Source organism: Malaya genurostris, chromosome 3, assembly GCF_030247185.1.
Source record: "Malaya genurostris strain Urasoe2022 chromosome 3, Malgen_1.1, whole genome shotgun sequence".
NCBI lineage: Eukaryota > Metazoa > Arthropoda > Insecta > Diptera > Culicidae > Malaya > Malaya genurostris.
Window position 1 is genome coordinate 249,171,215 of NC_080572.1, and position 15,662 is coordinate 249,186,876.

The following is a 15,662-nucleotide window of genomic DNA, read 5'->3' on the forward strand; positions in this document are numbered from 1 at the left end:
CTTTTTAAGTAATTGTGGAACTTCTGGTTGCTTGGGAACTGATGTGATTATCAATTGATGTGAAAAAAATTTAGACGTACTGAACATCAAATGCAATAATTTTCTGTTTTCTAGAAATATTGCAGATAAATCACACATCGAAACAACGTATTGAGTACATTACATCACCTCAACTGAATACTGTATATGATTCTGATATGAAATCATGCATCTTTTCGTGTAATATGACAATCTTTGGAACGACACCAAGATTGTTGTGATATTATATCGCAATCGTTGCACATCAGTAGTGAGTAGTGATTTGTAGCAATTTTTATGTAATATCACAAATGTGTTGATTTCGTTCTAAAAGTTGTAATATTACACGAAAAGATGCATAATTTCCTATCAGAATCGTCTAAGTATTCAGTCAAGCTGATTTAATCTATTAAATACGTTATTTCGATGTAATAACGTGTGATTTTTTCGCAATATTTCTCGAAAACAGAAAATTATTGTATTTGATTTTCAGTACTTTACTATGGGGCGCTTTTCAAAATTTACTCTCTGAGAGAGTGATAAGTTTTTGATCGCGAATATCTCTTATTGTATCTAACGTATCAATATAATTTTTGATACATACCATCGGAAATATGATCATCAATTTATGATAAATGTTAGATCAGTTGTATGAGATCAGTTGTATGAGATAATCACAAAAAATTCAAAATTAAATCAATTCTAGCCTGCGCAGTTTACTGAGCAGGAAGTAAAGCAAATTCCGGTTGGTTCAGGTCCAGAGCTCAGTTTCAGTTCCAATATCACTCTACAAAGAAGATCGTTGGTTCATCCTGCTGTTGGTCGTTTGCATTGGAGTAAAATACAACACCAAGTGAACAACGATGGGGAACATTATGCAAAATCAGCCCTTCTAATGGCTACAAATATTATCTAAAGTACTTCAAAGATTGCTCCTTTGCAAATCGAAGATACAGATCTGTAATTTAGGGCAAATCCAGAATAACTTGAAGAGCCTTTTGAACTTTTCGCAATGTGAAATTCGCACACAAACGAGTGCTGTTTGTCGTTCGAGAAAAACGCTCCGAACAGTGTTCAATATCGTAGATAATTCCACAATTCTGTATGCTGCTATTGTGGTAGAAAATATTTGTCGCCAATAAGTCAATCATTAGTTTAAATACTCCGTCACAATTCTGGAAGCGAAGCAGTTAAAGTTATGAAATTCATGCAATCAACTAATACAAACAATTATCATTTTTATTCGTATTCACGTCCTCCAGTTATGACTGTGACATTACTCACCCGCTTTTTTTAATTGACCGTTAAATGATAATGTTTTTATAACCATAATAATTATACAATGATACTTGGTACTAATCGACGTCTCTGTCTTCAAAACCTCGTGCTTTATTCGAAACATTATCATTATTAACTATAAAAATGAACTACTATAAAAAAATGTAAATCGTCTTCTCTAAACATTCAGTCGTCTTTGACAGATACAGATGCTTTTAGTGTACAAACAAATAATTCTTGTCGTTAGAGAATATTACCTTTTAAATCTGTAGTTGCCTTCAATCCACCAGACGATTTATTTATCTACGCTCTAATGGTTGATATAAAAACGCAAACTTCACTACAACAGACAGCGAAGGGATTAAAACAACTGTCCAACTCCTGGCAGAGATGACAGGTAAAATTTTCAACTCTGCAAACTAGGAATCCTTCAATGCAAGTGCTGAATTTTATAAGTATGACGAGAAAAATCAAACAAGAAGCCGATTGTATATAAAAGTTTTAAAAACCTGTAAATAGTCAGCAAAATTGCAGGGTTTGCTAACAAAAGAAATTGGTAAATTTTCATGCAAATCTGCAACCTGACACCTGTGATTCTAACGCTCATTATTTCGCTATTCTGCTGTGCTTTCGCCGCATTCTATGCCCCGCTGAAAACCACAACAATAATTCCACTGAGATTGTCACAATTCTTTTTTTTTTTTGCTGTGCAGTCAATGATGCCTGGTCATTTGTTTTTAAATCTGTGATAGGCCCAAAAACTAGTCTGTGCAAAATTTGTGCACACTTCTCATTACATCATTACAGATCGAAATGATTTTGGCGAGCACAATCAAAAAAGGTCTCGCTACTTTCAAACACTATACCGGAACAGGAAATACATTTTCACTATGTTTTCCTTGACAATTTGAAGACTTCTAAGACATTCTCAGTCTAGGATCGATTTCTGAAATTAGTGAAAATCTGTTATATTTTTAAGATTTGTGCAGCAATCTGTGAAACACAGACTATTCTGTGAGATGCCAATCTCTGAAACCAGTATGTGGGTGTACACACTAAATTATTATTGCCGAGTTTCAACGAAATTTCAAATCAGATTTTTGTGCATGTGACAAATAAAGTCATTTTTTTTTCTTGGGAACGGCTGAGCCACGTTTCATGATTTTGGATTGAACTGAAATGCCTCATAATCCCATTCGAGATTCCTGAAATATATCAGATCTTACTTTCGGTTTCACAGTTACAAAGTTATGTGATAAAATATAAAAATAATCTCAACCATAAAATTAGATTTAAACAAAAGGTTCCACGGCCCCATAGAACGTTTTTGAATTTCATCCGAATCCTACTATTGGAAACGAATTTAAATTATGATAAAAGGTGCATTCGATAAAAATGGTACACACATAAATATTAACTCATCAAAATTAAGCCGATTGCTGTTTTCCTTGAATTTTTCAGGGAATGAAAAACCACTAATGAGTTAAGATTCACAAAATTTACAAAATTTGTACATTTACAATGTACAAGCGATTTTCCCAATGTTTCTGTAGCTTTTACCCAAATTTTATTCAGTTCGAGCTATTATAATGGTGTTACGAAATTTGAGAAGCTCCCTCTCAATAATTATCCAGCATTTTTCAATTAGGCGTGGTTCCGGTGAATTTAGTGTGTTCATATTTTTGGCATATAGTTGACTCCGTTGGCTCGGTACCATTCCCACTCGTTTTGAGCGTAGTGTCAGGATGCTAATTCCGGCCAAAACTAGGATGTACTGAGTTCCCCTATGAATAGCTTCTTAATGTATTTTTTCTTGTAAATCACACCGTTGATTCGTCCAGAAGTGATGAAGGGAGTGTTTATTTCACCACAACCGTAAATCGCCTGCCCAATCAGTAATCTTAAAATTCGTTAAATTTTTCTTTCGAACATTCGCCGGAACATCGAACAAAGACTTAGCAATGAAATATACTTGTCCATGAAATTGACAGATATCAGTTTTGATATAAGTTTCGTCATCCGTCATGGTTTTGTGAACAACTAATGTAAAATTTTCAGGTTAGAGTTTCCACAGTGATGTTTTGCTCTCCATTCCGCTTTGGCCTTTTAAAGACTGTCCCAGAAAATATGGACGCACTTTGATTTCGCTGTAAATAATTCACAAGTGTTAGATATTCAAATTTTATTCGATATAATGATAATATTAGACTACAACAACAGAATATTATTCTCAACATTTGCTACTTAGGCATTGTAGACTAGCTGGCGCACCTTCTTGCGAACGTTCCTCATCAAATTCCGTACAGACTTCTTGACGACAAGTTTTGACAATTTTTTCCAATCTTTTTCGAACTGTTGGATGGTTTCGGCTGCCGAGACATGTTTCCAAAGATGTGCCTTTGTTAATGCCCAAAATTTCTCAATTGGCCGAAATTGTGGTCAATTTGGTGGATTCATGTCTTTTTGGACGAAAGTGACATTTTTGGTAGTACACCATTCTACCGTTGATTTCGAGTAGTGGCAAGAAGCAATATCTGGTCAGAAGACAACAGGATCCTTGTGGCTTCGAATCATGGGTAGAAGTCGTTTTTGTAAACATTCCTTGATGTAGATTTCGCTGTTCATTGAAGCAGTGGTGATGAAGGGTTTCCAAATCTTACCGCAGCTACATATTGCTTGCCAGACCATAGCTTTCTTACCAAATTTTTCGACTTCAATCGATGTCTTGGACTGATTTAACACTTGCTCGTATTTTACAGCTTTCGAACCCTCGGCCTGATCGATGCTTCTTGTTTCGGACTACGTTTTGGTTGTTTCTGCTTCTTATAGGCTCGAAGATTCAAACGTTCTTTAACACGAAGAACATTTGACTTCGAAGTGCCCACATTTTTGGCCACAACCCGAACTGAAACCTCCTTCTTTTGCACGAACGCCTTCAGTATACGTTTATCCAACTGAGGGTTAGCAGGACCTTTTAATCGACCCGTTTTCGGTTTATCCTCAAAGGTGTTATCCTCACTGAACTTCCTGATTGCATTTCGCACAGCTTTTTCACTTACTCCTTCCATTTTTGCTATCTTTCTCAGTGACAGTCCGCGTTCTGTGAACCATTTCGCGCCTTTTTTTAGAACGGCCAATAAGCCATCCATCAACATTCACTTTGAAGAGTAATTTCGAATGACTCGGCACTCGCTGAGAGTATGTCATAATAGTAAACGGCAGAGTAAAGTTTTCTCTTTCTTCTGGTGTTAAATTTAATACTCTATCTTTCAAAGCTCGTCTGCAATTTCTTTCGAAAGTGGAAGTTGACAGGTGGCTTATTGGCCGTTCTAAAAAAAACGCGTGATTTGTACACAATTTTTCGACGTTGTTCTACTGAAAGTCCACGCATTTCGAGACAAACTAATGAAAAAGAATCAACAACTGCACAAGTTGTTAGAAAAGAGTGTAAACAACAGGACGCAGCCATAAAAATTGACAGATTCTGAACCATTGCGAAATTGCAGCGGTTTTTGGTTGCGTCCATACTTTCTGGGGCAGTCATTAGTACCTTGTAAACATGTAATCCAGCCTGTTACATTGTCAACCAAACAAAATATCGGATTAAAGGGATTGATTAGGCTTAAGCAGTTTACGAAGTTAATTACCGGCATTCTAAGCGGCTCGTTTTTGAGTAATTATCCACACTTGGAAGTTCGTGCGACACAACCGAATGAACTTTAAAGCATTTTCTTGAATAGATTTTCCGACTTCTATGCAGCGAGAAAGTTCACGCGGAATTATTTTGTTCGTTAAAGTTTCCAAAAGTTCCACGCGCACTCTTAAGCAGCGAGAAAGTATACGCGGAATTTGTTCTGTACTTCCCAACTGTCAAAAATAACTTCCCAACAGTCAATGTTTTCTTAAGCAGTGAGAAAATTCACTTGCTCTGTACTTTCAAGTTCTCAAAAGTGTCATTCGTTTATGTGATGAAAATTCCATGACTAAAAATATATTAGAGATAAAATTAAAGAAATTACCGAAATCTTTCCAGTTGCCAGAATTTACTCCAAGCGGGAAACTGTACCAGAACGTGATATTGATTGCTCTCCAAATTTACCTCTCAATTGGCATGGTCTTACGTGTAGTGAAGTATGTGGCAACGTCTTGTTGTTACAGTTTAAATATTACAATATTAGGTTTTGCATACATTTTTGAAACTCGTTTGAGTGAAGATCTGAGACTAACAAAAATATATGTATCGATGTCACAAAATATTAATAACATCTGAATTCCTTTCTTTTTCAATTTCAGTGCGTGCCAGAGAAATGCCTAGATGAAATAAAAACTAGCACAGGACAGAATATTCGAGTCCGGAACATAACGCAACCATCTCAACGAACAAATAACAAACAACTACGCATAGCCATATCCAATTTTCCAATTCAACGTTACACAGTACATACATGATAGCTATAGTGAACTGTATCTGCATAAGCTTCGAGAGCACGTGGCCGTGCTTGATTTACCGTTATTTAGGATAACTTCTTTCTATACACAAGCTACCAAAATCTGGTGGAAGCTGGTGAAAAATTAATAATGCAATAACGATTTCAGAAACACATTTTTCTACCGCATGTAAAAGAGAAATAAGTCAGTTAAGAAGCATTTAAAATGCCACTTACTATTCCATACAAATATTCATAAATTTTCTACCCTGTAAACATGAATCTTCCTCAAACAAACCCTACTACACATTGTTTTCTGTGATATTTATTAACTTATTTAAATTATGACACAATATGTGAAAAAATACATTATGGAAGAAATAAATACAAACCTTTTACTAAAACGAAAGAAACTTCGCCTGAATAGCGTGGCTCTGAATTTTATATTTATTAATTTAATAATACAGGTAATGAATTTCAACGGAGGCATGTAAAATAAAGCAAATTCTTGATGTTACAATCTTCTTGTGGAATTTTACCTTCTGTTTCTGGCTGGTACTACGATTCTACTGACACTAAGAATCCTTCCAGGTTGGGACTCACGAACATACAAAAACTGGATTCTTGCCTTATGCATAGAACAGCCAATCCAAGACATGTACTTTGTAATATAAATTGGGTAACAGAAGTATTTTGGACCACTTCAGGATTTATTTTATTTTGACCAACTTTGTAAAATATCCACCAAATGTTATAATATCTTTGAAAAACCCTTCCGCAATAGGTAATTTAATGTGATTAGCTTCAAATTGATTCATGCCCGGGTTGACGGCAGGGTTGCCACATATACAGATTAATCTGCATTTTAAAGATTTTTCAGATAAATTTGTGACCAAGATTCTGTATATGCAGATTACAGATTTTTGGCAAAAAATACAGATTTTTGATAGCGTGGATTAAAAATTGAATAAAGATCAAGTTAAAATATATTAAATGATGGTATTGATTATTATTTCGAAGCGAAAACATTATCCTGATTGTGTGTTAATTCTAAAAAGAGATCAGATTAAGTTTCACTTTCAGATTGGATTTTGAAAGTTTTTCGTCAAATCATTATTTGGAAAGGCTCCAACGCAAAAACAACTTCCAGCGTTTTTTCAACTACAAAATCATAAAATTCAGACTAAGAAAAGTTTTGGTTTCTTTAAATTTGGGTTCTAAAGACTTTTTCATTCCGTTGTGCTTCGATTTCTTATCACTTCTATAAACAGATTTTCAATACAGGTTTTTGAGCTCCCGATACAGATTTACAGATTTTTCTTCTGAAAAATGCAGATTTAAATGTGGCAACCCTGGTTGACGGTTCAATGTAGTGATGGGCAGAACCGTTCATTTAAAAAAACCGTTCAGCCACTGTAGCACTTCTCCTATGTAGTGACTGAATGCCAAACAGGTCACAACTTGACAGGACCATTGTAAGGATTAATGTAGTGATGGGTAAAGCCGTTCATTTTGAAAGAACCGTTCAGAACTAAACAGTTAAATCAAAAGAACTAGCGAAAGAACGAAAGAACTAGTTCTTTTCATTTAACTGCTTAGTTCTGAACGGTTCTTTCAAAATGAACGGTTTTGCCCATCACTACATTAATCCTTACAATGGTCCTGTCAAGTTGTGACCTGTTTGGCATTCAGTCACTACATAGGAGAAGTGCTACAGTGGCTGAACGGTTTTTTTAAATGAACGGTTCTGCCCATCACTAGTTCAATGCATAGGACGCTGGTCTTACAAGCCAGCTGTCGTATGTTCGAGCCCCGACCTGGAGGGATTCTTAGTGTCAGTAGGATCCATAGTACTAGCCATGCAATGATTCTGTACTCTAAGAATCGGTTGCGAAGTCTGTTGAAACTGAAAGGCCAAATTCCACGGAAGGAATGTAATGCCAAGACTTTGCTTCAAATTGATTCAACATGGGTTACTTAACATCGATTAAATCCAGAAAGTTTGTTAGGTGGGCCAAAATATATGAAGTGACCAAAATATCTCTGTTACCCTACACTGAGCTAAATTTTCTTTTTCACATTATATCAGCTGTTTTTCAAAGAAGGACGTATCTTACAAAAGTAAACAAATCGAGGTTCTCTCTCCTACCAATAAATGCTTCAAAATCCTACAATTTTGTCTAAAAATTCGTATTCTACAAAAATCTCAATCTTGGTAATACCAAGAACTATAAAAGGCGAAACTGTCATTCCATTTGTTTACGCAAGTTTCGCCCTCCGTGTTCCATGCCAACAAACAGGGCGATACTTCAATTGCTGGTAAGGAAGGGCGAAACTATTTATTTTCTTTATTTTAGATAGTTACCGAACCTTTTATTACTGGAAATAGTAAAAGAGACAATAAAACTACTCACAGATTTGTCTTAGTAGCGAAAACCAGTCAATTTCGTAAAAAATGCGCAAGGGCGTATCTTTATAATTCACACAGGAAGTATGAAAGTAAACAAATCGAAAAAGGGCGAAACTCTTTTTATGTTGATTTATTCAATGGATATAGAAGGAAAGTGGTAACATTTGCGTGCCTTTTGAAAATAAACTAACAATTCATCGACTAATCATAAATTGATCAGAGAATATACGATAATTTCTAAACACGATTTGAAACCGAAGTCGAAACATTCATCGATGATTTTCTCCATTTGCTGTCAATGTTAGATTCGCCGTTCTTTGAAAAACAGCTGATATGATATTCTAATGATTTTGCACTATTAGCATTTCCAATCATAGTTACAAGATGTGTTCAACATCATGTCAAATATATGAGATAATCTTATGAAACATAAAACTCTTCTTAACGTTATTTTTACAGGATTTCCATATAACGAATGAAATTTCCAGTCTGAGTCAAATTTATTGGCGCGTCTTATAACCATTACTAGATATCCGCACAACATACATTGGAACAATTTATGAAGCGCATATTATATTCACTTCGAATGTATTTATATAGGTTCATATATACCATATGACTAGTTTTATAAAATTTATATATATATATATATATATATATATATATATATATATATATATATATATATATATATATATATATATATATATATATATATATATAACTTTCAATATAGGTCATACGAATAGCAGATAATTGCCAACTACTACTTTTCTTTGAGGATTCAAGCTATACTAGTATTCCATTCGGTAAGGGAGCACCTCAAGATATTTGCGAAAGAGAAGTGAGATCCCGAGACTGAAAATAAAACAATGAATCTTACTAGACAGATAGAGTAATGAAATGTACCGGATATATATTTCATGGTCCGTTAACGCATATCCTTGAGCGAAGTTGGATGAGCTGTCTTGTCAGCGATTTAAAATTACATTGAGATGCGAAACTTCCTGAAAAAAATGATCTGGAGCAGTTGATGACTATCGAGGACACAACTATTCACGACTTTCATCGGATTTCCATATAAATTATATGGGATATTTTTTTAACTTTCATTATGATAACGTCCATTTAGATTTGACGTACACATTAAATAAAGATTATAAGTTTCCATATAATTTCTATGAATTATATTATGCATATGATTCATATGACAAATCTAATGAATATAAATAAGATTTTCATTTCAGTGTATATTAGTTATTTTCTCTCCACATTACACGCTCGTTCAATGTTACTCTAAAGTGAGTAATTTGTACTCACTTTTGCCTATTTAGTTCAAATGTCAAAAAGTGAGTAATATTGATTTAGAAAAATGGGTAACTTAGACTCAGTTTCTAAATTGACAGGTTTAACTCACAGAGCTTTGAAAACGTTGTGTGAAAATTTACGTTCACTGAACTTTTCCCTTTGTCGGAGGCGGAACTTTTTCCTTTGTCGGAGGCGGAACGGAGGAAGACAGACGGATCCTTTCCAATGACCGATGAACAGGTAGCGGCTTCCTTCATTCGTTTAATAGAAGTAAGTCAGTATTTGTTTAAAGCATTCGAGCAGTTTATTCGAATCCCTTACTCAATTCGAATACTATTGAGTAATATTTACTCACTCGAGCTAATTTTACCATTTGTAGCACTGAGTAAATGTTACTCAGAATTTGACAAATACCATATTTACTCAAAAGTGAGTAAACAAGCCTTACTCACTATAGAGTATTTTCACTTTTAACGAAAGTGAGTGAAATTGTACTCACTTTAGAGTAAAATTGAACGAGCGTGTATCAAAGTGGTGTGGTTCCTGAATCCGACGCTTTTTGTTGTGGTGGCGTTTATGTCAACAATATGTTAAGCTACGTTTATACCATTTCGATGCGCATAGTATATGATTATAAAAATTAATTTCTGCCTGAGACTGACAATCATAAATGTCTTGATACGGAACAGAGTATTTAAAAGTCGATGAATTGCATGTTCCATAATTGCTACTGAACTACTGCTACTTGTTGTTAGGTATGTTTGACAAATGATTTCACGAGTTTTTGTAACAAATGTGAGAATCTATCATATTGCTCCTTATGGAAACAACTCAAATTTCTGGAAGGATTATGTTCCAAAACGGTTTATTTAACTGTTTGTACAATATGTTCATTTAAGCAGCTTCATACCTAGTTTCCTCAAAACAAATTTTGCTGCTGTGAAACAAATAAAACAGAAACTTGCTGGAAGAGATAAGAAATACAATACAAGACTGATATTTTGCTACTTGGGTTATATCCCTGTTTCACTACCAGTATAGAAAATTCAACTAGATTGTTTCGTTTTGACTATCAGTCCTGGGTGCTTCGAAAACAAAATTGTTTATTTAGACACTCATTAGATTGTATCAAATTTCAACCAAACGAATTAGTATCGCCAAGTATAAAAAATTAATGTCCAATGGAAATTCAGTCATCCCTCGTCAAAATTACACACACTTCATTATCCTTTTAATTCAGTAATCCTTAACTACGAAACCACAATTCTGATTCGGGGATACAATCAATAGCCAATAGAGCTTTTAATAAAAGGTACACTGAAAATAATTTTCTGGTAGATTCGTTAACAACGCTGTTTTTCAAATTACTATTCTGATGAATAGTAAGTTTTACAAGAATTTTCTTCGATTAAACAAAACAATGTTTGAAAATACTATGAATTCCTTTGCAACCAAGAGTTTCACAGATAAATAAATGTTCTTGTTACTTAAGTTTTCCGTGGTTTATTGATACATATTGATCGTACTTCGAAATAAATTTCAGCAAGAGACAAAGGAATATTACATCTACGCCAAATCTCTTCGCTGCAAATACTTCATTCTAATGAACAGGTTAGCAGAATGACTCATGCAGATCTTAGTACTAGTGCGTATATGTTAAAACTAGAACACGATTGACTCCCTACGAATCTAGGTGAATTTACATTTGGAGAAGTCCATTTCTGGATGTTGCTGCATAAACCTGAAAAACAAACAAAATACAATCCATACTCCGAAAGTTTGCTTATAGCCACACTTACTTTTGCAGCATATCTTGCTTCTTCTGCTCATCGCTAGTGGGTAGTCCTCTCTGTTTTTGTTGCTGATCAAACATCATCTTCTCCACCATGCCACGTGTTGAATCATCCAGATCCGAGAGCTTTGACGATTCTGGATTAATCTTTCTGGTATTAATCGGAGGATCCGTTTTGACCAGCTTTTCCCACCATCCCATTTGGTTAACTTTATCAAGTGTAACAACAATGGTGTTCTTGTCCAAATGCCACAATGATTCTTCAACCTTAACCTCGCCATGTAGCTCACCATCAATAACAGGAGGATGCCCTTTAAGGCCTACTTTCAACGATTTACGCTGAATTGAGACCAGTACATCTTTCGCCTTTAGCGTAAATGTAACATTGAATGGCACACGCAGTTCGAGTTCATTCAGCGTTTGGATCCATTTGTAATTTTCCAAATCACACCCATTACCTCGATTCGGTTTAAGCTTACCTTTATCTTCGGGCGAGTCATCGTCATCTACCTCTTCAGTATTGTTTGATTGTTCATTATTTTCTTCGGTTCTGGAAAATAAAGAATATCAGACTACAGATTATAGCAATTATGTATCATACTGCCTTGACACTCAGAAGGCAGGGCCTTTCAAGAGTGGAAACAAGCAGTTAGGTATCCAGGGAAACGTTGTACAATACAAACAATGGTCACTAACCTTTCTACATGGTCTTTCTTTTCGTCATTAATTTCTTTCATCATGGTTTCAGCTTCCGCATCGGTCAACTCCGTAATAGCTGCCGATTCCTGTTTTACTTGTTCCTGTTGAATTTCCTCCTCTTTCTTCCGTCGGGCTTCGGCTCGTCTTCGCTCAGCAGCTTCACGTTCTTCGCGTTTCTTCCGGGCAACATCTTGCGCGAGCTCTGCTTCTTTGCGAAAAATTTTCAACACTAATTTTTCCCACTCACCTTCCTCGCCACCAACAAAGAAATCCGTTTTCCGATTCAAAAATCCAGCAATCGTAGCTAACAACTATGGAAGCAGAGAATGAGAATCAGATTTCACAAAAGTTGAGGTTAGATTGCGAGTAATCCAATCAATAATCTTACCTCTGGAACACCACCCCGATGTTGTTCAGCTAACGAAAACAGAACCGGATCGAATTTTCCTTCATCGATAGACATTTTTCCAATTTATGATAAAATACCGGCTTATCGCTTGAAAATTCAAAGATTATTTTCCTTTACAAACTTTTTCAGTCGATTTCAGACTTGTGTTTTACGAATCGCGAATTGTTTCGATACTTCTAGAAAAACAAACTCATTATGTCAAAAATATCGACAAAAGTTTCCTGGCCAACATTTCTGTAGCGAACTTTGAAAACAACGTAACTGTATATTGCATGAATAATTTTGTTCAACAATACCACATTAAAACAATTTCAAGTGAAGACTGAATCAAAAAACTAATAATCCTTAGAAAACTTAATGGATCAGTCCTTGGGGACGTTCCTTGTAGCTATTGATGTTTAACAAGGGAACTAACATGTCTAAGTGTCTAAGTGTCTAAGTGCAAATGACAGTTGCTCTTTGTTACTTTATCTTTCAATTATTAAGTAATACTGCTGTTTTTTTCGATATTAAAATGCACATTAAAAGATGATAGTTACAGTTATTATTAACTGCGAATAGTCAGAGAGAAGGATTGCTAAGAGTACGATATTTCCTAATAAACAGTTCAACCAGTTCATACGAGCGCCACATTTGATCGTTCCTTATTAATAATGCACAGCTTTTCGTTTTCGTAAATAAATTCAAAGATCATCGAGCACTCGAAGAAAAAACATATACTTTGTTTGTTATAATTTATATTTGTCTTATATCTGACAAAATTACCCAAGTAACCACGACGCATTATAACTTTACATTAATTCAGTTTAAAAATTCATGTAAAATTTGATTAAATGCAGCGGAGTTACACATGTTTTTACAATGCTATTATAAAGCTGAAAAGGGCGATTATTATACTCTTATAGGATTATTACTTTTATAGTTATTTTTAAAGTTTCGTTGCTCCAAAATATAGCATCGAATGTCGATATACAGCACGGCAGCAGGTTGTTGTAAAATAACTCTCAGTTACAATTCAATGCACAGTGCTTTAAAGTTTGTAGGATTAGTATAATTATACATTAACAATGTAAAAATAGAGTTGTAAATGTGCAGTGATATAGAGCATATGGTTCACAATTCAAACATATAAATAGTTCGATCGTCTCGCGACGAAAATACTACATTTCTTGAATAGCATATGGAAATTGGCAATATCAATCAAAAACTAGGTTTTCAAGACTTTCAAAATGAATATAAATTGAAAAAATAGTATTAAAAAATACCTTGCTAATTAGTTCAAAAGTAATCATTTTATTTGTTAAAGCCAACAAAAATGTATGGTTATAACAATCAAAAGCGTTAGTTCAAAAAGCTTAATTTAAGTCCATTTATTCCAACTAAGAAGTTTGTAAATTTAAAGTGTTTCAATTATTACATTTAACTAGCGTTCGTTCATTGAAAACAAATTTTTCAAATTGGATTTACTGTGAAATTATTAGTCAATAAATAAACAATAACGCACAAGTAAAATATATGTTGTTTTTATCAAAATATTGATTAAAACAAATTAATCCTTTGAGAAAAATTACAAATACGTTCTGGGATTTCCTATATATACGCGACAATTGAGCTTGGAACGGCAGATTATTTATTAAACATAATTGAATACATCGTTGAAGATTGAACTTATTTGTTTATTTCATTTAATTGACTAATCAAACAATAAGATAGCTTTGATCAAATTGCAATTCAATGGATATGCAAATTGGTCGTCACAAGGACACGTACTGTTTGATCAAAAGAGCCACAAACAGCAAGTCCTTGACGGTCCGGACTCCAATCAAAAGCATGAACGGGTTGAGAAGATAATGTTGTAGCATTAAGCATTTCCAACGTTCCGACGACACCCTGATCTTCCCCACTGGCCAGGGTTTTGACTCGTTTTTCAGGATAGTGGCTGTAAAAAATACTCTTTAACTGTAGAACTTCATTGAAAGATTAAAATGTCGACATTAATTATACTTACTACAACCACAAGCGCACATTTCCGGAACCTCCACATGATGCAAATATGTCTCGATTTTGAGGTAAATGTTTCACCGTCCAAACCGTGGACTTTTTTCCTTCTATAACTCCATTTGTTCCTAAGGATTGTCCAGCAGTCTTTTCAGTCAGCTGAGCGAATCCCTTTTCAGCATGTTGAGTTCTCATATCGAAAACGTGCAATCCACCTTCGAGTGTGCTAACGACCAATTTATTCATTTTGATATCTTTGCGATCGAACTCTAGTCCGCATACACCGTTTTTAACATTGGTTCCCCATCGTTCTGCCATCATGCGTAGATCAATCAATTTGACATCACCGTTATCATACCCAGATACGACTGAACGTTCAACTTGATTATGAGAATCACCGAATCCAACTGCCCAGCAGTCACGATTTTCGGCGGGACCATCTTTCGCTGAACTTATGTGAGCAACCGGCTGGTTCTTTTGTCGTGGATCCCAGACTTTTACTGACCCGTCTCTTCCTCCTGTAACAATTTCTGGTGCTCCACAATTAATTGTTGTACCACCAATTGCGTCGATTGCATTGATGATGCCAGAATGAGCTTCTGCCTCATAAACCGGATCTCCTAATCGTTCCATGTCGTAGATAGCCAACTTCCCAACAAAATCTCCTACTGCAAGCTGCGTTTCTCGAAAGCGAGAAGCTCCAAATGAACAGCATTTGAAAGACTTTGGTTTTTCGACTTCTTCGAGCTTATCTAACTCACCGAGATTCAATTGATATATCTGTAGAATACCGGTACCCTTCGGTTTCGATCCAATCACCACAAACTTGGCTGAACAAGGAATCCATTTTACGTCGAATACCGAATAGTCTAGGGACTTTTCGATGTGTGCTATCATCTGAACCGAATCCATAATCGCGGCGCAATTTTTCCCCGATATAGCATTACTACTAACTTTGGAAAACTCGTGGGGAACAACCCGGAATCGTCCGGACCGTTGCTAGGGAATGTAAACAAACCCATGCAGCTATTTTGAGACCGTCGTTCCTTTTCCATTTGTCCCTGTTTCGATATGTTTGACAACCATATTAAGGCAAGACATAATATAAGTAAGGTGAATATAAGATTTCCACAACTGTTAGGTCATGTGTAATTTTCGTAATTTTATTGTAGACATTTGAGTTTTAAGTAGATGATTGTATATTCAGACATTTGTTAAAACTGGTACGATTTAGTTGGATCCTATTCTGCACTCGAAATCAATTGAAATTACTGCCTTCGTTTTTCCTTTAAGTAGTAGGCTTTTTAAATCTTGCAATTTCAT

At 35.1% G+C, this 15,662-nt stretch overlaps 3 protein-coding genes across 6 annotated transcripts in view; 1 reads left to right on the forward strand and 2 right to left on the reverse strand.

The window, feature by feature from the left end:
- Nucleotides 1-6,092, forward strand: part of LOC131435868 (uncharacterized) — a 158,218-nt gene extending 152,126 nt beyond the window's left edge. For all 4 annotated transcript variants that reach the window (XM_058604115.1, XM_058604118.1, XM_058604116.1 and 1 more), the window contains one exon: nt 5,590-6,092. In XM_058604115.1, the coding sequence (XP_058460098.1) occupies nt 5,590-5,615 (26 nt within the window). In that variant the 3' untranslated portion in view covers nt 5,616-6,092. The remainder of the gene's footprint in view (nt 1-5,589) is intronic.
- A 4,836-nt stretch (nt 6,093-10,928) lies between these two features.
- LOC131437833 (nuclear migration protein nudC) lies at nt 10,929-12,535 on the reverse strand. Its single transcript, XM_058607444.1, has 4 exons — nt 12,321-12,535; nt 11,930-12,243; nt 11,241-11,783; nt 10,929-11,182 (listed from the first exon to the last, which is right to left on the reverse strand). The coding sequence occupies exons 1-4, from the start codon at nt 12,393-12,395 to the stop codon at nt 11,131-11,133; spliced, it is 984 nt and encodes a 327-aa protein (XP_058463427.1). The 5' UTR covers nt 12,396-12,535; the 3' UTR covers nt 10,929-11,130.
- Nucleotides 12,536-13,996: 1,461 nt separating this feature from the next.
- LOC131438567 (dynein axonemal assembly factor 10) lies at nt 13,997-15,373 on the reverse strand. The gene is made up of 2 exons (XM_058608669.1): nt 14,350-15,373; nt 13,997-14,280 (listed from the first exon to the last, which is right to left on the reverse strand). Exons 1-2 carry the CDS (start codon nt 15,249-15,251, stop codon nt 14,073-14,075), a joined length of 1,110 nt encoding a protein of 369 aa, XP_058464652.1. The 5' UTR covers nt 15,252-15,373; the 3' UTR covers nt 13,997-14,072.
- Nucleotides 15,374-15,662: the final 289 nt, after the last annotated feature.